Source organism: Scyliorhinus canicula, chromosome 1 (genome assembly GCF_902713615.1).
Source record: "Scyliorhinus canicula chromosome 1, sScyCan1.1, whole genome shotgun sequence".
NCBI lineage: Eukaryota > Metazoa > Chordata > Chondrichthyes > Carcharhiniformes > Scyliorhinidae > Scyliorhinus > Scyliorhinus canicula.
Genome location: NC_052146.1, coordinates 87,927,060 through 87,950,924, shown reverse-complemented (window position 1 = coordinate 87,950,924; position 23,865 = coordinate 87,927,060). Strand labels below are relative to the sequence as shown.

The 23,865-nt window shown below is 47.8% G+C and overlaps 1 protein-coding gene across 1 annotated transcript in view; it reads left to right on the top strand.

Moving 5' to 3' along the window:
* myom3 (myomesin 3) overlaps positions 1 to 17,191 on the top strand; it is a 175,781-nt gene extending 158,590 nt beyond the window's left edge. Inside the window, exons 32-36 of the mRNA XM_038795011.1 lie at positions 2,379 to 2,542; positions 2,664 to 2,700; positions 4,795 to 4,817; positions 11,582 to 11,637; positions 15,435 to 17,191. Coding sequence (XP_038650939.1) covers positions 2,379 to 2,542; positions 2,664 to 2,700; positions 4,795 to 4,817; positions 11,582 to 11,637; positions 15,435 to 15,689 — 535 coding nt within the window. The 3' untranslated portion in view covers positions 15,690 to 17,191. The remainder of the gene's footprint in view (positions 1 to 2,378; positions 2,543 to 2,663; positions 2,701 to 4,794; positions 4,818 to 11,581; positions 11,638 to 15,434) is intronic.
* The last annotated feature ends 6,674 nt before the right edge of the window (positions 17,192 to 23,865 follow it).

Below are 23,865 nucleotides of genomic sequence, written 5' to 3'. Positions count from 1 at the left end.
GACTCCTGTATACTAAATTATGGCACCACACAGCTTTGCTGCATTGACGCCAGTGATCTGGAATTTCCTTTCCGGGTCAGGAATGCAAAGTTCCCGGCTCCACAAACTCAATCCAGGAGAAAGTGTCTTGGATGTTTGCGATCTTTAATTTTATGGTAGTGGGGTCCTCTGGAAGTTGGGCTTGCCCTCAGGGATCAAGAGATCAGGCTAGGCGAAGGCCTGTCTCAGTGCTTCAGCACTGGGTCAAAAAAAGCATCAAAATACACATCAGATCACATCCCTCACCTCTGACAACTCGCACACTCCCCATGCCACATACCCAGGAGGAAAAAACAGTTCAGAGCAGTATTCTTACTTCCCCATTTTACTGATTTTTTCCTTTGCGTCATAGTCTCTACCACCCCCATGGCCCCTATACCTTCCATGCCGACTTATGCCACTCTGTCCACCCTTTTATAGCCCCTATGTTAGCTTAGTCACGATTCATTCCAACCCATGCCCCCAACCTTGTCTTTTGCCTCCACACCAACTCACCTAGTTTGCACCATCTGCACCATTTGCAGATTGATTAAATAAAATAAAGTTCTCAGTGTCTATTGCAGACTTTATTAAAAACAGTCTCATTCATAAACACCCAATCATTATATTTACATTCCTTCAACTACATCCTTATAGGCAACAACTAGTTAATTCACGTTCTTAATCCTGTATAAAACAAACATTTCATTCAAGTGCATAATCCTCTGAAAAAGCAAACATTGGATTTCATAGTCCCACTTCAAAAGAACTATAACCACTTGGCATTGTTAATCAAACTTTGAAATTGAAGACACCCTACTGTGATAATGGAAGGTTATGAAATTAATCATGCAGCACTAATTCAGCAATGGTAGCCCCTCAGGCTTATGTTAACAGTGAGTGTAGTAACACACAATGATTTTTAAACTCTCCAGTCATTGTTTTTCAAAGATTAATTGGGCAGGAGTTTTAAGTGCTTGGACAGCTTGACAGTTGCATTTGATAGTTAATTTTGACACTTTTGTCAGTTGTTTATGATGTTTCATTTTGACACTTTTGACAGTTCCAATGGGCTTGACAGTTAACGGGGGCGATTCTCCGAGCCCCGTGCTGGGCCGGAGAATCGCCGCAACCGCGGCACGATACCCCGACACAGTCCGCGATTCTCCGAGGTGCAGAGAACCGGCGCCATTTGCACCGGCGCGTTTGACACGGCGTTGGCCGCGGGCCGCTGGAATCGGTGGGGCTACCAATTCTTCGGCCCAGATGGGCCTAGCAGCCATGCGGATACGACAGGGTCCCGCCAGCACCGTTCACCCCTGGTCCTTGCCGGCGCGATGGGTCGGGGGCGGCCTCTGGGGTGTGGAAAAGCGATCCTTGACCGGGGGGGGGGGGGGGGGCTCCGATGGGATCTGTCCCACAATCGGGGCCCACCGATTGGTCGGCCAGCCTTTCCCCCCCGGGCCAACTTTCTTGTGCGGCCGGCCCCTGAATACCAACGCCACGTTGAGTCGGGGCCGGCGCGCTGAAGAAGTCCCCCGCGTATGCGCAGGTTGGCGCGGCCCAACTGCACATGCGCGGGTGGGCGCGGCGCCCATTTGCCGCCGGCAAAGGAGGCTGGAGTGGCGTGAACCGCTCCTGCACCGTGCTGGCCCCCTGTAGGTGCCAGAATCAGTCGTCCCTGTTCCCATTTTGCGCCGTTGTGAAACGCAACAGCGTTCACGATGGCGCAAACACTTCGGCTCCATTTTGGAGAATCACCCCCAATGAGTTAATGCTTTTTTACACATATTCATGCCTTCTTTTAACAATTCCAGTGAGCACCTTACCTCTCCCAAGGGCTGCATGCCTCCCCCAAACCTGACGGACCTGAAAAGGAAACCATTTCTTCCAAAGGCATCCGGGAACATATCCAAATGGGTACCCACCTCTCGCTGGACTCCACAAAGTGGATCTTTGCCTACCAGGCACAACCTAAAGTTGAAAGAATAATACAGCACAGGAACAGGCCCTTGGGCCCTCCAAGCCTGTACTGGTCATGATACCACCCTTGGCCAAAACCGCCTGGGTTTCACACACCAAAATATATCATCAAAATTAGACATGAGTGGATGGAGCCAATGATTTATATAGGCAGCTGCATCCACGAAATGCACATGCATAATTCTTGAGCCGGGTCCATTTCCCCGGAATCCCATACTCCCCACCTCTGCAAAATTGGTGGTTGTGATGTCTGGCGGTGGGATTTTCAATTTCCAACCTCCGCTACTTTCACAATAACGAGAGGCTTGCCATCATTCAAATCCATTTAACATTATGAAATTCTTTAGTAACAACTAAAATGCAGTCAATCCTTTTAGTGAAAAAATTCTGGAGTCTCAAGAAAGACGGAGAATGGGATCTGATGACCAACAGGTTTGGCTACAGATCTGCAATCCAACTGAAGCAGACAAGGGGAAATACACCTTGGAAATGTTTGATGGCAGGCAGACCCATAAACGTGCCCTTGCCTTAACAGAACAAGGTAAGAAATTATGCTTTGAAGTACATTCCAAAATTCCTTTAAAGTGTTTTAGACAAGACAAGTTAGACCATTATTATTCAATATATGAGCGCTGACATTGTTTTTTTAAATTTTCTTTCAGTTTTTAATGAAGCAATAGCTGGATATCAAAGACTGAAGTAGGTTTCCCTTTCACCAATTTATTTTCATGTACTTGGATTGCAAAGTAATTCCCCCTATTTAAGTGGCAGTGATGTTTCAATAGAGTACAACCCTCTTCCTATTTGGTACACAACAAAATTCTAATCTTATCTAGTAAGTGATGCAGGTCCGCCCTAATATATTTCCACGGTATTTAATTTTACAATACAAATATAATGGAGCTCCAATGAACCATTCTATATTTTAATGTATAGAATAAAACCTATCTGAATATTACTACATCAATGGTGAATGCAATCAATATATCTCAAATTCCATTAGTCACAGCACAATCACTGAACCGCTACATCTCCTGGATCTGCATTAAGAACATTTCTTTTAAAACTGTCGGCTGATAGCCTCCGACAGCTCCTTCAAGGCTTTTTTTGCCAAGGCTCTGAGCATACTGGTTACAGCTCGCATGACCCATATTGCAGTTATTTCTGAGCAGTGTTTTGTAAAGGGGGCCGCAAGCTGGGGTTGGGCCCCGCAATTTCCCACCACGGCATCTGGGGCTGGATTCTCCCCTATCTGGCGGGGTGGGGGGGGCCCAGCGGGATAGAGTGGCGTGAACCACTCCGGCGTCAGGCCGCCCCAAAGGTGCAGATTTCTCAGCACCTTTAGGGGCCAAGCCCTCACCTTGAGGGGCTAGGCCCGCGCCGGAGTGGTTTCCGTCCCACCGGCTAGCGTGGAAGGCCTTTGGCGCCATGCCAGCCGGGGCCGAAGGGACTTCGCTGGCCTGCGGAAGTCCGCGCATGCGCCGGAGCGTCAGCAGCTGCTGACATCATCCCCGTGCATGCGCAAGGGAGGGGGGTCACGTCCACGTCGGCCATCGCGGAGGCTATGGCCATCGCGGAAGGAAAAGAGTGCCCTCACGTCAGAGGCCCACCGCTGATTGGTGGGCCCCGATCGCGGGCCAGGCCACCGTAGGGGCACCCCCCCGGGGCCAGATTGCCCCGCGCCCCCCAGGACCCCGGAGCCTGCCTGTGCCGCCAGTCCCGCTGGTAAGGGAGGCGGTTTGATTCACGCCGGCGGGAGAGGCATTACAGCAGCGGGACTTCGGCCCATCGCGTGCCGGAGAATCACCGGGGGGGGGGGGGGGGGGGGGGCGACCGGCGCGGCACGATTCCTGCCCCTGCCGAATATCCAGTGCCGGAGAGTTCGGCGGACGGCAGGGGCGGGATTCATGTCGTCCCCCGGCGATTCTCTGATCCGGCGGGGGGTCGGAGAATCCAGCCCCTGGTTTCAGTCACCTTGGATATTTATACAAAAGCCTTTACCAATATCGTGGGTGGCAGGTAATGAACCAGACTCACATCAACTGCCAATGGTTCTTGTTTTCCGCAGGTAAAGCATACACTCGGAAATCTAAATTTCTAGACCATGGGCAAGATTCTCCGTCCATTCACAATGGGATTCTCTGTTCCCGATGCAGTGAATGGGAGATTTGGCTGAGCACCAAATTCTCTGTCCTCGCTAACAGCAGTAACAAGGCTGACTCGCAATGGAGAATCCTGTCGCATTGATTTGAAACCCAAGGCAATATGAGCATTTGTTTTTTTTAAAGAGCTTGGACTTCTATAACATCTTTCACAACTTCAGAATGTCTCAAAGCACTGCAGCCAATGAAGTACTTTTTGAAGGGTAATCACTGTTGTAATGTAGAATAAAAAGCATCTAATTTGTACACAGCAGATCTCCAAACAGCCACATAATCTGCTTTAGTGATTTTAGATGAGGGATAAATATTGGCCAGGACACTCTCAAAATCTCCCCTCCTCTTTTTCAAGATGGCAGCTGTGGGATCTCTCACATCCAGACAGGGCCTGACTTAATATTGCATCCAAACCTCCAACAGTGCAGTATTCTCTTGGCAATGCATTAGGATTTGTGTTCAAGTCTCTGCAGTGGGACCCGCCTGCTGACTCAGAGTTAAGGGGGCAGCTAACTGAGCCATGGCTGGCACTTTGCCCTGAGGCTTGGTGTTACTGATAGTTTCTTTTCTAACCACATCTGTGTTTACACCAATGCATTTTTAGTAGTTTCCTAATTTTGTTACATTTATTTTTCAGGCAGGTAGTGATTGCAGAAAGAAGTAAGTGACTTTTCTCAGATATCGCGCAGATTTAAAGTAATTTTCCATCATGAAGAAAATTCAAAATGGAACTTTTCTTTTCTGAACGAATTAATAGTAATAATCTTTATTATTGTCACAAATAGGCTCACATTAACACTGCAATGAAGTCACTGTGAAAAGCCCCTAGTCGCCACACTCTGGCGCATGTTCGGGTACACTGAAGGAGAATTCAGAATGTCCAATTCACCTAACAAGCGCGTCTTTCGGAACTTGTGGGAGGAAACCGGAGCGCCCGGAGGAAACCCACACAGACACGGGGAGAATGTGCAGACTCCGCACAGTGACCCAAGCCAGAATCTAATCTGGGACTCTGGTGTGGTGAAACAACAATGCTAACCACTGTGCCGCCCAGAGTACTACACGATTCTAACAATTTTATGTTGTTTCCTCTCAAGCTTCTTTCTCCCAATGAATATTAGCTACACTGGGCATGAGAGGTTTTAAAGAGCAAGAAAAATCCAAGGCCATGAACTGGGGTCTAGAAGTCAAGGGCTACAAAATGCCTGATAGGGGCAGAGCTGATAATTCCATCATACAACTATCGACAAGTGCAGAAGAGAAAGCAAATGAGGAAATCTGAGTGATGCAGCAAGCTTTAAAAACTCAATATTTGTAAATGCAACTGAGGAGTGAGGGAACTGAGGAGTGAGGGAACTGAGGAGTGAGGGAACTGAGGAGTGAGGGAGATAGGAGTGAGGGAGATAGGAGTGAGGGAGATAGGAGTGAGGTATTTTAGGAGTGAGGGAGCAGAGGAGTGAGGGAAAGGAGCTGAGGAGTGGGGGAGCGAGCTGAGGAGTGGGGGAGCGAGCTGAGGAGTGGGGGAGATGAGTGGGATATATTAGGAGTGAGGGAGCAGAGAAGTGAGGGAGCTGAGGAGTGAGGGAGAGGAGTGAGGGAGCTGAGGAGTGAGGGAGATATGAGTGGGGTATATTAGGAGTGAGGGAGCAGAGAAGTGAGGGAGCTGAGGAGTGAAGGAGAGGAGTGAGGGAGCTGAATGAGGGAGCTGAGGAGTGAGGGAGCTGAGGAGCGAGGGAGCTGAGGAGTGAGGGAGATAGGAGTGGGGTATATTAGGAGTGAGGGAGCAGAGAAGTGAGGGAGCTGAGGAGTGAAGGAGAGGAGTGAGGAGTGAGGGAGCTGAGGAGTGAGGGAGATAGGAGTGGGGTATATTAGGAGTGAGGGAGCTGAGGAGTGAAGGAGAGGAGTGAGGTGAGGGAGCTGAGGAGTGAGGGAGATAGGAGTGGGTATATTAGGAGTGAGGGAGCAGAGAAGTGAGGGAGCTGAGGAGTGAGGGAGCTGAGGAGTGAGGGAGCTGAGGAGTGAGGGAGCTGAGGAGGGAGGGAGCTGAGGGAGGAGGGAGGGAGCTGAGGGAGGAGGGAGGGAGCTGAGGGAGGAGGGAGGGAGCTGAGGGAGGAGGGAGGGAGCTGAGGGAGGAGGGAGGGAGCTGAGGGAGGAGGGAGGGAGCTGAGGGAGGAGGGAGGGAGCTGAGGGAGGAGGGAGGGAGCTGAGGAGTGAGGGAGCTGAGGAGTGAGGGAGCTGAGGAGTGAGGGAGCTGAGGAGTGAGGTATATTAGGAGTGAGGGAGCAGAGAAGTGAGGGAGATAAGGAGTGAAGGAGAGGAGTGCGGGAGCTGAGGAGTGAGGGAGCTGAGGAGCGAGGGAGCTGAATGAGGGAGCTGAGGAGTGAGGGAACTAAGGAGTGAGGAGTGAGGGAGCCGAGGAGCGAGGGAGCCGAGGAGTGAGGGAGCTGAGGAGTGAGTGAGCTGAGGAGCCAGGGAGCTGAGGAGTTGTACAATTCTGAGGATCTGAGAAAGAATGTCAGAGTAGGAGAAATTTTAATAAGTGTTGAGTTTAACAAGGAACAATGTTAAGGTTGGCATAGCTGCAGTTTGGGAGGAACAACTAAACAATTGTTATGTTCTTAAGGAGCAATGCAATGCACTGTACAGATCAATGGGAGCTTTTGCTTCTGGTCATAAGACACATACGGGAGAATTTTAACTCCTGACAGAAAGCACATCTGCTGGTTCAATGAGAGAGTCAGTCCTCATGATATTTCCACCAGTCAGTCGCCTGCACAAAACGGGCAACTAGGCAACTGGCTGGCTTTGGGCCTGCAATAAACAGATGGCTCAGAGCCTGTCAGGTAGTCATGAGTTAATTGGATTTTGTGGGTAGGTTTGTCCCTATTAAAGTTGATGTGACCATCAATTCATGCGAGACAGAGAGTTGAAGTGAACAGTGGCTTGAATCAACTAGAACAGTGCCTGCCTGCGACTGCTCTGCAATGAGAGCCTCCTACAGAGCAGCTGCTCTTTATGCCTCCCTTCAAGGGGCCGGAGCCAGGGTCGGAGCCCACAAGTGCACCAACATGATACAATCAGTGTAGTACAGTACAATGGTCCATAGGTGGAGCCCACATGGGTAACAGCATAATACAATGTAGTACAGTGGTGAATGTTCACCACATTCACCCCCTGTTAAAAAATTGAAGTCCGGCAGGGCTGAAGGGCTCACAGGTTCAATCTGTCAGGCGCCCTGATCGTGCGCTGCGATCGGCGGAGCTCTGGTTTCGCAGCGGGCACGGGTGTCGAACTCGTTGGTGCGGGCATGGGTGGTGAACTCGTCGATGCGGGCACAGGCGCGGACTCCGAGAGTGTGTCTTCAGGTGTTTCATTCCTGTGGGTCGGCGAAGGGGGGAGAGAGTATAGGAGGGGGTGTGCAGGCCATGTAGGGATGGGGGCGCTGTTCGGTGTAGGTTGGGGTGATGGTAGGGGATCCTGCGGATGCCAGGTCCCGGAGGGAGACCGTATCCTGTCGGCCATCGGGGTGCTCTACGTATGCGTACTGGGGGTTGGTGTGAAGGAGCTGGACCCTCTCGACCAGGGGGTCGGACTTATGGCTCCTTACGTGTTTGCGGAGTAGGGCGGGTTGCGGGCCTTTAGTAGTGGAGAAGCCGGGTGACCCCTGGGTGGCAGAGATCATCGTGGATGGCCCGGAGTTGGTCATCTTGCACGTTGGCGCATGTGCCGCGGGACAGGGCATCTGGGGGTTCGTTGAGCTTCCGAGGACGAAACATCTTAATTATAGGTGGAGAGTTCGATCCTCCATCTCAAGATCTTATCGTTCTTGATCTTGCCCGGCTGTGTATTGTCGAACATGAAAGCTACTGCCCATTGGTCGGTGACGAGGGTAAACCTCCTACCAGCAAGGTAGTGTCTTCAGCCAGGACGGAGGCGAGACCCCGGAGGTGGATTTCCTAGTGGAAACAAACAGGCGGTGATGAGGGGTCTCATTCGTGGCTGTGCAAAGGAGGGACCTAATGGAGTGGAGCGTGTCGGGGAGGACCTCCTGCCAGTGGGAAACTGGGAGATTCCTGGGCCCTAGGGCCAGGAGGACGGCCTTCCATACCGTTGCGTTCTCCCTCGCCACCTGTCCGTTTCCCCGGGGGTTGTAACTGGTAGCCCTGCTTGAGGCGATACCCTTACCGAGCAGGTACTGACGCAGTTCGTCACTCATAAATGAGGAGGCCCGGTCACTGTTGACGTAAGTGGGGAAGCCGAACAAGGTGAAGACACTATGTAGGGCCTTAATGACGGTGGCCGCGGTCATGTCGGGGCAAGGGATTGCAAAGGGGAAGCGGGAGAACTTGTCAACGACTTTGAGGAAATACGTGTTGCAGTTGGTAGAGGGGAGGGGCCCTTTGAAGTTGATACTGAGGCGCTCAAAAGGCCGGGATGCCTTCACCAGGTGGGTCTTATCCGATCGATAGAAGTGTGGCTTACACTCCGCACAGATTTGGCAGTCCCTGGTCATGGCCCTGACCTCCTCGGTGGAGGGCAGGTTGCGGGCCTTTAGTAGTGGAGAAGCCTGGTGACCCCCGGGTGGCAGAGGTCATCGTGGATAGCCCGGAGTCGGTCATCTTGCGTGCTGGCGCACGTGCCACGGGACAGGGCATCTGGGGGCTCGTTGAGCTTCCGAGGACGAAATACTATATCGTAATTATAGGTGGAGAGTTCGATCCTCCATCTCAAGATCTTATCGTTCTTGATCTTGCCCCGCTGTGTATTGTCGAACATGAAAGCTACCGACTGTTGGTCGGTGACGAGGGTAAACCTCCTACCAGCGAGGTGGTGCCTCCAGTGCCGTACAGATTCCACGATGGCTTGGGCTTCTTTTTCGACTGAGGAAGGTCGAATTTCGGAGGCATTGAGGGTACTGGAGAAAAATGCTGCGGGCCTGCCTGCCTGATTGAGGGTGGTGACAAGGGCGACCTATGACACGTCGCTCTCCACCTGGAAGTGGATGGACCCGTCCACCGCGCGCATCGCGGCCTTGGCATTATCTGCCTCGATGCGGCTGAAGGCCTGGCGGGCCTCAGCCACCAGTGGGCGAGCTTTGTCCGCATAGTGGGGGACCCACTGGGCGTAATAGGAAAAGAACCTGAGGCACCTTTTCAGGGCCTTGGGGGATTGGGGAAGGGGGAGTTGCAGGAGGGGGCGCATACGGTCGGGTCGGGCCCTAGAACTCCGTTTTCCACGACATAGCCGAGGATGGCTAGTCTGGTTGTGTGGAAAATGCATTTCTCCCTGTTATAAGTGAGGCTGAGGGCTTGGGCGTTTTGGAGAAACTTCTGGAGGTTGGCTTTGTGGTCCTGCTGGTCATGGCCGCAGATGGTGACGTTGTCCAGATACTGAAATGTGGCCCGCAGCCCGTACTGGTCCACCATTCGGTCCATCGTTCTTTGGAAGACCGAAGACCCCGTTGGTGACGCCGAAGGGAACACGGAGGAAGTGGAAGAGGCGGCCGTCTGCCTCAAAGGCCGTGTAGTGGCAGTCCTCCGAACGGATTGGGAGCTGGTGGTATGCGGACTTCAGATCCACCGTGGAGAAAACCCGGGCAATCTGATTAACCATGTCCGCTATCTGGGGGAGGGGGTACGCATCGAGGTGCATGTACCGGTTTATGGTTTGGCTGTAGTCTACAATCATCCAGTTCTTTTCCCCGGTCCTGACGACCACCCCCTGAGCTCTCCAGGGGCTATTACTGGCCTCGATGATCCCTTCCCGCAAGAGTCGCTGGACCTCGGACCTGATAAAAGTCCTGTCCTGGATACTGTACCACCTGCTTCTGGTGGCGACTGGTTTACAGTCGGCGGTGAGATTTGGAAGAGCGGGGGAGGGTCGACTTTTAGGTGGCCAAGATGGCGGCCCCCATCGGTCGCACGTGTCGGGCGGCGAGGAAGATGGCGTCCAAGATGGCGGCCCCCATGAGTCGCACATGGCGGGCCGCGTGGGAGACGGTGGCCAAGACGGCGGCCCCCCGTGAGTCGCACGTGTTGTGCGGAGTTGAAGCTGGCAGGCCCCATGGACAACATGAGGCAGATGACGCGTCCAGAGGGAGCGGAGCCGGCAGGCACACAGCCACACTGCAGGGTCTGCAGGCCTGTGAGTCCGAGAGTCGGGCCTACGATTTGGAGGACTTGGACCTGGCCAGGCAAACTTTGGCAAAGTGTCCTTTCTTGCCGCAGTCGCTGTAGTTCGCGTTCCGAGCCGGGCAGCGCTGCCTGGGGTGCTGGTGTTGGCCACAGAAATAGCAGGGTAGCTCCTTGGGTTGGGCGGGCAGCCGCGTGGCACAGGCCTGGGGTACTCTCTGGTCGGGGGTCCACCAGGGGGTCGCGTGATCGTGCTGGAAAGCGTTGAGGCTTTGGAGCACTACTTCTAGGGAGGTGGCTAGTTTTACCGTCTCTTCTAGGTCAAGGGCGCCCTTCTTGAGCAGGCGCTGTCTGATGTAGTTGGATCGGACTCCAGCCACGTAGGCATCCCGCATGGTGAGTTCCATACGTTGGGAGGCCTTGACGGCCTGGTAGTTGCAGCTTCGCGCGAGGACTTTGAGGTTGCGTAGGTACTCCTCCAGCGATTTCCCGGGGTGTTGGCGGCGAGTGGTGAGGAGATGCCGCACGTACACTTCGTTCACCGGCCTAACGTATAGGCGCTTCAGCATTGCGAGGGCGTCTGCGTATGTGGTAGCTTTCTCTGCTTGAGTTGGAACTTTTAGGAAAAGACATTGTGGCCCCTACATAGAGCAGTTATATGGGATCTAACCTTGAATCATGTGGGCCACTCACTGTGTGGGACTGGGTGAGATCTGATGGGTAAACCGACACCCCACTCACCCATTAATCTTACTTCTTACTGTAATGACAACATTGAGGGGAGGAATGGAACAGGTACCCACCCTTCCTCTGCTGTTTTAAACATGGGCAGATATCTGATGGAAGGAACCATCCAACTAAGATTTCTTCACCTCCTCATAATATGATTGTGGTGAATGTAACTTGGTAATTCACACTGTATCTTTGTAAGCGCAGTAGCGTTATCCAACCACTAGGGGGAGTAGCTCTGGGAATGCTCAGGAGTTTGTACAGGGCTCCACCCTTGGCTCCGCCCACGACTCCTACCCCTTGTGCTGCTGTATAAATACCCTTGTCCAGAGTCAGCCTGCAGTTCACCGAGAGTTCATCAACGGGTAACAGGCTGGCTCTGTAGTAAGTAGATTAAAACCACTGTTCATATCGGAAAGCACGTGTCTGGTGAATTGATGGTTCCATCAATGATATTGGCACCACAAACTAGCTCAAGGTTCCAGGGTTATCTGTTCACTAAGATTTTAATACAGCCATTCTCTGTCGGACGTCCAACAGAATATTTTGTTCTTGTTCCTTCAGACCGAGCTAAAGTGGTCAAGGGTCTACCCGATGTTGTTAATATCATGGAGGACAAGGTAAAGAATGGAAACAAATTCACAACCATCAAAATTTCATGAAGTATTTTGTACTGCTTATCACAGCCACTATACTTAATGCTAAATATTTTTACAATTTATCAGGTATTATTACATTCTTTCAGTACAGTATCTATTGCCAATAAATGTAAATGAACTACTTTAATTTGTAGTCATTATCAAAAATTATCATTGCTTTGTATGTATTTAAAGACAAGTTTCTAATATTTTACATACAGTATATGCTTGTGCATCAAACTAATGGCTCAATTTTCACAACTGTAAACGCTAATCCAGTAATTATTCATCAAAATTGATCAATTTAACACGTTATTCACTAATTCCTAAAATACATAACCTACATTTTCTGTTCGTGTTTATTTAGCATAGGAGCACAGACCAGGTGAGCAGTGGCAGCTACTGGAATTCAAAACTGTTACACAGATCTCCAAACAACTTAGTACCCAGCCCATTATTTAGTCTTGTTGAAAACATGCAGCTAGACTGTAATTGCATCATTTCTGTCTCATGTGGTCCGTGCATCTGATTTGCCAGAAAGCTAAATAATTATTCCCTTGAGCCGTAGTTGTAGCTAAATCAGTTTGTAGACAAAGTTTTGCTGATAATCTATTCATTCTGATAAATACCTATCGTAATCCGAGGCAGTGAACAAAATTTAGCCACTCCATGACTGTGTCAATGTTTCAGAGGGAAGGATTTTGCTATCTATGTTAGCCAAAGGGTTTCTCAACAGTTTCAGACTAGAAGCAACAAAATCAAATCTGCCAATTCCTAATGGAAACCAATCGCTCTGAAGTTACAACTGGTCCCAATTTTGCCTGGGTTGGGTCTTTAGATTACATTTTCAACTGCCTAATGCAGATGTATACAGTGGTAGGAGGCGAGAGATAGAGGGAGTGGGGTTCCCAGTACGTGATGTCATCCCAGCAGGATGGCACAGGTGGCACTGCTGCTCACAGCACCAGGGACTTAGGTTCAATTCCGGCCTTGGGTGACTGTCTGTGTGGAGTTTGCATGTTCTCCCCAGTGCCTGTGTGGGTTTCCTCCGGGTGTTCCAGTTTCCAACAGTCCAAAGATGTGCAGGTTAGGTAGATTGGCCACGCTAAATTGCCCTCTAGTGTCCAGGAATGTACGGGGTAACGGGAATAGGGTGGGGTGGACAGGTTGTGGTCCAGGAGAAAATGCTCTTTCAGAGGGTTGATGTAGACTCGATGGGCCAAATGGCCTGCTTCTGCTCCTACATCTTATGGTGTAGAGGTAACACATATTGGCATGGGTAGAACAAAGAACAAAGAAAATTACAGCACAGGAACAGGCCCTTCGGCCCTCCCAGCCTGCGCCGATCCAGATCCTTTATCTAAACCTGTCTCCTATAGAAGACTGGCTACCTAACAGAAAACAGAGAGTTGGCATAAATGGGTCTTTTTCTAATTGGCAGATGCAACGAGTGATCGAGTGATGTGTCACAGGGATTAATGCTGGGCCTCAACCTTTTGCAATTTATGTAAATGACTTGGATGAAGGGACTGAAGGTATGGTTGTGAAATTTGCTGAGGACAGTAAGATAGGTAGGAAAATAAGTTGTGAAGAGGACGTAAGGAAGCTACAAAGGGACATGGATTAAGTGAGTGTCGGGCAAAGCTCTAGCAAATGTAGTATAATGAGGGAAAATGTGAAATTGTCATTTTTGGCAGGAAGAGTAAAAAATAAACTTATCATCTAAATAGTGAGAGATTGTAGAGCTCTGAGATTCAGAGGCATCTCGGTGTGCTAGTGCATGAATCACAAAGGCTAGTATGCAGGTACAGCAAGTAATCAGGCAAGATAATAAAATGTAATCATTTATTGTGAGAGGAATTGATAACAAAAGTAGGGAGGTTATAATTCAGTTGTACAGGGCATTGGTGAAACCAAATCTGAAATACTGTGTCCAGTAAGGTCTCCTTTTGAGGAAAGATGTCAATGTATTAAATATGCTTCCATGAGGAGCTCGCCTTTTCATCTGGCAGGAGGAGGCAAGAAGTCGCTATCCCCACCATTACCTCATGGGGTTGTAAACCCAGGCACTATCTTTAAAGGACACTCATCAACCTGAATTATCCCCTTCCACCTTTTCCCAGCCACTGCTCCACCTTTCCCCGCTAACCTGTACACCTTTCCTTGGTCGCCCTCCACTCAAGTTGAACCGTCACCACCCGCTCTCAAGTATAGACTATATTTACAGACACTCCCCAAAGAAGACAGTGCAGGGGCAACTCATCGTTAAACATGGAAGAAGACAGCCTCACCAGATGTGCACCACTTATTTGCAGTTGTAAAAACTGAACATTCTAATTTCTCACTGGCAGCAAGCTGGCCTCTTAGCATTATATGCTGATGCAGGCAAAGGGGCTTCCAGACATTGCTCATCGGGAAGCCTAACCCGCCTTTCAATTGCCTTTAATGTTCTGAGAACATAATTACTAAAGTCCATCCCATCATAAGGAAACTGGGGCAAAATTCTCCCAAAGGGAGACAAAGTGCCGACGCCGGAGTGAAATCCGGAGTGTTTCACTCGGCGTCGGAGGCCGCTCCTCGCCCCCTATTCTCCCACCCCCAGGGGGCTAGGAGCGGCGGCGCATCAATCTCGCGCTCCGGGCCTTGACGCTTGTGTCAAAGCGGCGCTGCCTGAATGACGCAGCCGGTAAGCGCCTAATTGACGTCACCCGCGCATGCGCAGGTTGGCCGGCGCCTAAATGATGTCACCCGCGCATGCGCGGTTGCCGTCTTCCCCTCTGCTGCCCCGCAAGACATGGAGGATTTATCTTGCAGGGCGGCGGAGGGAAAAGAGTGCGTCTTTCAGAGACGCCGGCCTGACAATCGGTGGGCACCGATCACGGGCCAGACCCCTCCTGAGCACCCCCCTGGTGCTCGATCCTCCCTCCGCCCCCCACAGACCCCACACGCAGCGGTCGCGCGAAGTTCACGCCGGCAGCGACCAGGTGTGGTTGGCGCCGGCGTGAACCGGTCGTATTAGGCAGGCCGCTCGGCCCACCCGGGTTGAGCGACGATTCTCCGAGCGGCCTGTCGCAAAACGCGACACGCCGTTTTGGGGGTGGTGGGAGAATCAAGTGCAGGTGCCAGGGCGGCGTAGCGTGAATCGCCCGGCACTCCCATGATTCTCCCACCCGGCGTGGGGGGTTGGAGAATCGCGCCCCTGATTTTTGGCCTTGCACCAAATTAAGTGCCCCGCCTACCGTACTTGCCACTGCTGGCCGGACCCGAAGATTCTGCCCAATGTGACAAGAAAGTAGGAAGCTGCAGAACAGCTACCAAATAATATTGAACATTAACCATGATAGTGTGGAATCCCATTGGAATATCAGAGTAGCACCAATGAAAAATTTCCCCCAGTAGTATAATTTATTCTTTGTAACAACCAAAAAGAGATTAGAAGAATCTATGCAGAAAAAGAGAGCCTGAGGGAGTCAAATCGATACAAAAAGAAGAGAGAGGAAAAATAAAAGAGCAATAAGGAGAAAACAAAATCTTTTTAAAAGTAAGATTTATTTTGATGGAAGTCTCATGATTTCAGACTCCTTCAAATTCCAGTGGAATCCTTTGTCCGGGATTGATTTGAGTTCACTGATAAAGTGCCAACTGTGATGTGACCAAGCCTTAAAAAGGGTGAAGGCTAAAATATTCCCAAGGTCTTTCCTGCATTAAAAACTGATATACAATTGAATTATGCTATAGGCAGCCAAAAATTAAAATGTATATCTTTTTGTCTTCAACAGACCCTGTGCTTGTCTTGTATCATTGCTGGAGATCCCATTCCAGAAGTATCGTGGCTGAAAAATGATAGAGAACTCATTTCTGGTGAACACTATCAGGTCACTGTTGACAAGAATACTGTTACCTTCAGCATCCAACAGGTCACTTCTGAAGACTCTGGAAAATACAGTGTGTTTGTAAAGAACAAATATGGTTCTGAAACAGCTACTGTAACAGTAGGTGTCTATAAACATGGAGAAGAGTCAGGGAAAGAATAATTTCTCAATGAAAAGCCTCCGGGGCCAAGATTTACACTGAGGATAGAAGGTTCATGAGCAAATCTTTGTTCTGTGAAAGTTCCAGAAACTTTATAGTTTGTGGTGCTGTTAGTGCTTTAGTTTAAAGGCAATATGGAAATTTGCAGTTAGGTCTCTGAGTGAAATAATAATCATTTGAAGAAGAAATGGAAATCTGTATCTTAAATAAGGTGACAAGAGACAACAATTAGGAAAATCTTGGAAATTAGGAGTAAGCACTGGGGCCTGGGGCAAACAGTTTCATCGTTGGAATAAAAGACATTTATCGAAAATCAATAAAACCTGGTTCAAAAGACAATTGGATACATTTCAAAAGAGATAAGGCACGAGAGATTCAGCGAGAATTGGGGAGGTGCGGGGGAGCTGTGCCAAATAGGGATTTAGCCGGAATTCTCCGACAGTTTACTGACGGCAGCTTTCTCTGATCCCGTCGGCAACGCACTCCTGCCCATGGGTTTCTCGGTGGCGGGGATGGCTTCAATGGAAATTCCCATTGACAGCGGCAAGACAGAGAATCCTGCCGCCAGCCAACGGCACCCCACCGCTGAGAAACACGCAGCTGGCAGGCCGGAAAATCCCGCCCAAAAGTCTGAAGACTTTTAAAAAATATCCGTTGACAGGATGAGGTTGTCACTGCCCAGCCTAGTATTTATTGCCCATCTCTAATTACCCTTCAGAAGGTGGTGGTGAGCTGCCTTCTTGAATGGCTACAGTCCATACTTCTCATTTTTGCAACCTGAACATTACGAATCACTTGGCCAAAGCTTAAAGAAGTAAATTTGATGGGCAGGATTGTATGCCCCTTAAATACTTGCTGCAGTTTCCTCCCTTTGTCCTAGTTCCTCCTGCATATGTTGCTGTGAAAGTGAAGTTTCAATGGAAGGGCAATCTTGCAGGCAAAGAACCACAGAATGGAGAAAAATGAGATTGTGTTCCCAAACTCAACAGTTGGGAATGGGCCAGGGTGCTTGCTCACAGTTGCAGCTCAGTAAATTCTACAGGAAATGCTAAGTGTGAGTGTCAAGTAGGAACATAACCAACCTTTTCTCTATTATTCCTCAAGTTTAATTGCTTGCAGCCAGTCTAAGCTTGCGTGGACGGCTCTATTTGTTTCTTTTACTAAGCCAGTTAATTTCTATTCAATAAATTTACTACATTCAGCATAGGAAAATTTACTAAAATTTACTACATTCAGCACAGTAACTTCATTTGAAGCCTTCTTGTGACAATAAGCGATTTTCATTTCATTTCATTTCATTTCAAAATTATTTTAACCAAATGTACTACATAATTTTTTTTAAATCACCAATATTGACATGTTGGGTTAGGCACAGACCTTTGTCTCGGCGATAATGGGATGAAAACATCCTTAATCAGCTGGCTACAACAAATATGTTTAGAACATAGAACAGTACAGCACAGAACAGGCCCTTCGGCCCTCGATGTTGTGCCGAGCAATGATCACCCTACTCAAACCCACGTATCCACCCTATACCCGTAACCCAACAACCCCCCCCTTAACCTTACTTTTTAGGACACTACGGGCAATTTAGCATGGCCAATCCACCTAACCCGCACATCTTTCGACTGTGGGAGGGAACCGGGGCACTCGGAGGAAACACATGCCGACACAAGGAGAACGGGCAAACTCAATACAGACAGTCGCCCAAGTCCGGAATTGAACCCGGGTCCCTGGCGCTGTGAGGGAGCAGTGCTAACCTGAAAATGGACACCATACAGAATGTACTTCATTTTGCAGCAATAAAATTCTTCAATAATTAATTTAATAATTCGCATAAAACATGATGAAAGTATTCAAAATCTTCAAATTCTAAACGGTATTAAACATCCAGAGTGTTGTGCACAATTTAATACTGCATGAAACTTATTGCATAGTTCAGAGGTTAAAGACAGCCACAACCTCATCTGTGAACAGATGTTAAACAGAAGAGCATCCCCTCAACAATATTCTGAACAAGTATTCAACTTCAAACACCTAGAAACAGCCAAATCACACAAAACATTGGTTGGACAATTCAGAGATAGATGTTGTATAATTAGAGATAGTGGCTTTGCACCATAATTACAGCGCTGCTTATTTCTGTCACTGACTCATTTTATGGATGAAGTACTGCATTGATTTAATTGTCATTATTCAAATATGATTGTTGCTGATTTGTTATAAATCACCGTAATAAAGTTGGAAATCATTTCTGCTCCATTACTAATTATATTGTTAAGTAACCTTTCAATGGTGTTTTTACATAATCTTTCTACACTTATCTATGACCTTGTTGATCAATGATAGAAAGATAAGCTATGGACACAATCCATCGACCCCGTCACGCCCAACTCGGGATGGCCTCTCACAAGATTTACCAGGCTTGTCATGCCTCACGAGATCTTGCGAGGCATCGCAATCTGGATCCCGTCCATTGAGGTCCAGATTTGCATATTCAAGTGAGTAGTTAGTCTCACTTGAATATGTCTATGCCGGACCTACCCAGCAGGGATACAATGGCCTCACCTCGGAGACACCAACCGACCGTGAATTAGCACAGGTTTCCACAAATATGCACTGAGCGGCGGGGGGGGGGGGGGGTCCATCCATCCATCGGTGCAATTAGGCATCCCTGCAATTGGTTGGGCTCTGGGCAGGGTGGTATTCTGGCACCCCAGATGCCACCCATACACCATGGCACCCAGGTGGCACTGTCAGGCGGGCAGAGGCAATACCAGGGTGCCAGACTGGCAGTGCCCAGGGGGCACCTTGCCTGGGATTGGGCCCAGGGGTACCCTCCCCTTATGAGGTGGAATGCTGAGGGTTGGGGGGCTAGAGGAGTCACCCATTGGTAGGTTGCGCCATTGGGGGGGCGGGGGGGGGGGGGCAGAGGTCGTGGTGGGAAGACCGAGGACAGTTAAGAGATTGGGGTGGCATTTAATAATGTGCATTAGTAAAGATGTAACACATTTGAAAACATGCGTCCTCACGAACACCAAAAAAAATGAAGTCCTGTTTGATAGCGGGGTCGATAGTGCCAAGAAACATCCCGCTAAACGGGCCCAAATAGGGACTCTTTTTTATTGTTGGAATAATGGGCAGAATCTTACCCAAACATGGCACAGTATCAATCCCAGTGAGATAAATGGAGTGAATTTGTCGGCAGGATTTCTTACGGAACTTTGAGCCTGTTTTCCAAAATTAAGTAAGTGAGTGTGGTTTACACCATCACTCTGGTGGGGACAGGGCTTCTTTGAGCTGGGAACCATCTTGCAGTCTAACGTCCCCCCCACTAGCCCAAATCACAGAAGTCTGGGGGGGCTACCCCCTGCCCGATATTCATCGGCGGCATCCCCCTCCCTCAAAGTCCGCCCTCTACTCCCCCACCCCCATCCACCACCCATATACGTAACCCCTCCACCCAATGGGACTCCCACTAGGGCCCAACCAGGCAGCACCAACCTGTGCCATGGGATAGTGTCAGTGAACTGCCCAGGCATGTCCCTCTAGCCCCCCACAATATGTACCTCTGTACCCCCTGAGGGATTCCCCTCAACTGCCTCATGCCTGACCAACCTGTTGAAAATAACATGCTGGCACCTGGTGAATATTCTGTGAGGGGGTGAGGTCTGGAGAGATTGTTTGCTAATGACATGCTAATGTATTAAAATGAGGTTCCCAGGCTCCCACAGTGCGATGTACACAAATCTACCAGACAGGAGGGGGTGGAGGGGGTGGTTAAAATTCCAAAACCCGATCACACCAGAGAGAATCACATTTTTCGATTCTCCCGACTTTGAGCTTGCGCCACGTTTCTTACAGGCGGAGAGAGCGGCTCAAAATCACTCCCATGATTTATTTAGTTTCTTGCCCCAGTTATTAAACGTTGCATGCTTCATAAATCTACAATAATAGGAGTCCAACATTGCTGGAGATCTATGTTGGCAGACTAGCCATGCTTTTCAGAGATCAGACCAATAAATTTAAATTTGGCACATTATCAAACCTTCAATCCAACAGTCCTCGCAGGCTTTAAGGATTTAAATGCTCCAATGCTTCAAAGAGTATTCATCCGCACATTGCACTAAAAGGCAGCGCTGAATATATTAGATTTAAAACATACAAAAGTATGTTGTTGAGTAGAAAATGTGGTCATAAATTTACAAGCTTGAGTGAAGCAGAGCGGGAATGTGAACAGCTCGGCGTAATGTTTACTGAAAAGATTTAAGTGCCAAGGGAAACTTCATCACACTAATAGTGATTCAATTCTTGATCAAGAATGTTGCATGCTTTGGCAGCATCTGTAAGGAGGGAAAAGAGCTAACTTGCCGAATCCAGATGACCATTTGTCAAAGCTCTGCTTTGACGATGGGTCATCTGGACTCGAGGCATTAGTTCTTTTCTCTCCCGACAGATGCTGCCAGACCTGCTGAGATGTTCCAGCATTTTCCAGCATTTTCTCTTTAGTTTCAGATTGCACTGATGCGATACCAAAGTTTTTCAATCTGGTCCATATTTACTGTAATATCAAGGTACTTCTTGACCGTGGCCTGAATAATTGTTTTTTAATCATTAATGGGATATAAGCATTTATGGCCCATCCCTATACAACTGAATTGGTTGCTAGGCTATTTCAGAGGGCAACTAAGAGTCAATCATATTGTCATGGGCCTGGACTCACATGTAGGCCAGACCAGGATTGAATGGCAGATTTCCTTCGCAAAAGGGATATTAATGAACTTGGTGGATTTTTAATTGCAGCCGGTCACTGTTACTTGTTCATGAGATCTGGGTATCACTGCAAGATCAAAGGTGTATTGCCCTTGAGAAGTGCTCAGGCTGATGCTAGCTATTTTATATTCCAAGTTTTTGAACTAAATTTAAATTCCGCCAGTGTGGGATTTGAACTTGCATATTCTGAAGTACCAGTCCAAAAATGTAATCACTACACAACATCATTCCCTGAAACATAACAGGTAAAAACACCTCATTGAGTGTCAATACAGGCAATTGTCGGCTGTAAACTGGGAAGAGAGGGAATTAGAGTTAAAGTGGAAGGATAATGGATTAGTGTCAAGCAAGAATCTGTTTGTCCATAGTTTTCTATTAAGTCTGTCTTTGTGCCTACTTTTTTTGTTAGTGTCTGTCCTGGGGAAAGGGAAGAATAAGATAAAACCAATGAAGTAAAAATAGGGGAAATTAAATGAAAAAAGGTCAAAGGCAAACTTTTAGTAAAGGTTTCACTCTTAACTCTATGTTCAATAGCTCACTCCTTTCACTGTCTGACATCTTTAGCTGCAATGGAAGATGACCCCATTTCTTTCAACATTTTGTACATAACCAGTAGGGTTTTGACTCCGAAAGGTTATTCACCCAGAATACAGATGAGATAAAGCAAACAGATCTTCAGAGCAGACCATTTACTTAAACTTGGATTCGGTATTAGGTAAAAGACCTTTTACTTTTGCCTGCCAATTCAATGTGATTGAACCTACCTGATTAAGTACTACCTTCTGCACTATCCATTAAAAAAATATATATTTCACATCGCAAAATAATCCTTTGTAAGAAATGCTTAATAAATGCTGCAAATGCTCCTGCTGCATACAAACATCATTTCCATTATTAGTTCTTTTGTGCAATGGATTCAAATCTGTTGATTCCAGTTCAGATCGTTCAGAAACTCTACATTCAAGTAGCCATCAATGTACCTTCAAAGGTTTCTTTGATGTGTGTCTTATTGTTGGACCCATTTTTGGTTCATTGTATTCAATTCAAAAAAATACACAGCAATTTGCATTCATGTAGGAAAGCATTACAAAGCCATTCACAGAAGGTTAATCCAGCATAAACTGACACTGAGATGAAGAAGATTAGGGCGGGTGCCCAAAAGCCAAGTCAAAGAGGTAAGTTCTTTAAGTGGGAGAAAGAGGTGGAAAGGCAAAGAGGTCTTGGTGGGGAATTTCAGAGTCTAGGGCGTAGATACCTGAAGGATTCACCAACATTACTGGAACTAAATGAGTGGGCAATGCCAGTTTTGGAGGAACGCAGAGTTCTTCAAGGGTTGTGTGGCTGGAGGAGGGTACAGTGATAGGGTGAGTTGAGGCCATCGAGGATATGAACACAAGGGTGGTAATTTTGAAATCGAGGTTGTGGTGATATGCATCACTGTAAATACACAAGGGGTTAATGTGAATACACGTAGACTAGCTAGACACTAGAGGGAGCACCAGAGACATAACACACAGACATTCAACCAATAGGTCAGTAAGATAGGACACGACCAATGGGCATTCACAATACACACAGAGGTGACACTACCACAGGAGGGCATTACAGCACACATGATCTTCCTCTTTCCAGTGGAGACTCTCAGTGAGTATACAGGGTTGATTTGAAACACATCACACCCACTACCTGGATTGTAGCAGACTGGTTCGTCAGTCTGAGTAGCTATAGCAGGATTAACAGGAGAGTCGAATCCAAGTAGGAGAATCATTAACAGTTTAATAAATGTGTTAAAGCTATCTCCAAGTCTGAACCTTCCTTTGTCAGAGTGCACATCAAGGAAGCAGCTTATGTTACATCAAGAGCATAACAAAACAGAGGTGTTAGTGGATTGGGAGACAATGTTGGTCAGTAAGCACAGAGGTGGTGAGCAAGCAGAACTTCGTACAGATTAGAATATTGTTATAAACAATGTATAATTTTAAATTGAATATATAGGTGTGTTAGCAAATGTAAAAATAGTTTCAGCTTCATTTAAGTTTTTTTTATGGATCTTGGTGCCTGGGCGTATGGATAGAACAAAGAACAAAGAACAAAGAAAATTACAGCACAGGAACAGGTCCTTCGGCCCTCCCAGCCTGCGCTGATCCAGATCCTTTATCTAAACCTGTCTCCTATTTTCCAAGGTCTACTTCCCTCTGTTCCTGCCCATTCATATACCTGTCTAGATGCTTCTTAAATGATGCTATCATGCCCGCCTCTACCACCTCCGCTGGTAAAGCGTTCCAGGCACCCACCACCCTCTGCGTAAAAAACTTTCCACGCACATCTCCCTTAAACCTTCCCCCTCCCACCTTGAAATCATGACCCCTTGTAACTGACACCCCCACTCTTGGGAAAAGCTTGTTGCTATCCAGCCAGTCCATACCTCTCATAATTTTGTAGACCTCAATAGGTCCCCCCTCAACCTCCGTCTTTCCAACGAAAACAATCCTAATCTACTCAACCTTTCTTCATAGCTAGCACCCTCCATACCAGGCAACATCCTGGTGAACCTCCTCTGCACCCTCTCCAAGGCATCCACATCCTTCTGGCAGTGGCTTGCAGAGGTCTGGTGATGCCCGGGGCAAATCTTGATTGTATGCCCCAAAGACTCAAGTATAAGGCCTAATATACTGAGAAATATTATGAGAAAGGAAAACATTTTGAATATATAAACACATGAAACATGAAATAAATGCTTTATTCGATTTTAATATCAAATTTATTAAGTTATTTTCCCCAAATGATACCTCCTGTCACAAAACACCTGAACTACTTCACTTTTTTTACATCAGCTGTGAGAAATTCTTTTTCAATGCTTATTAAAGCCAGGTTGGTCAGTCGCTCCTGTGACATAGAAGACCTCAGATATGTTTTTATTAATTTCAGTTTTGAAAATGACCTTTCACAGCTTGCGACTGAAAATGCGATTGTAAGCAGTAATCTATATGAAACACACAGCGTCGGAAAGACATCCCTCCCATACTGCAGTAAAGACTCCAGAGCATCTTTAGGATCAGGGGGAACTCTATTCCCTCCAGCTCGAATGAGCATCACAAAATCAATAATTTTGTCATATAACTGAATTGCAACCACATCATTGTCATAATAATTTGCAAAGTCTGAACATTCCTTTTTTAATTTCTCTCTTTCTTGTTCATCTTCAATCACTCCTGAATTCAAGTTCAGAAGAAAAGAAAATCGGTCACTGAGTCTTTGAAGACGGACACTGCGGTCTTCAATTTCAGTTTTTAATCTGTTCACAATCTCTACCATTACTCTATTCATTTCTTCTTGTGCCGTCAGTCCACTATCTCTTGCTGACTCTCCAGGCATTATTCTTCTTCTCCTTGTTCGTGCAATTGG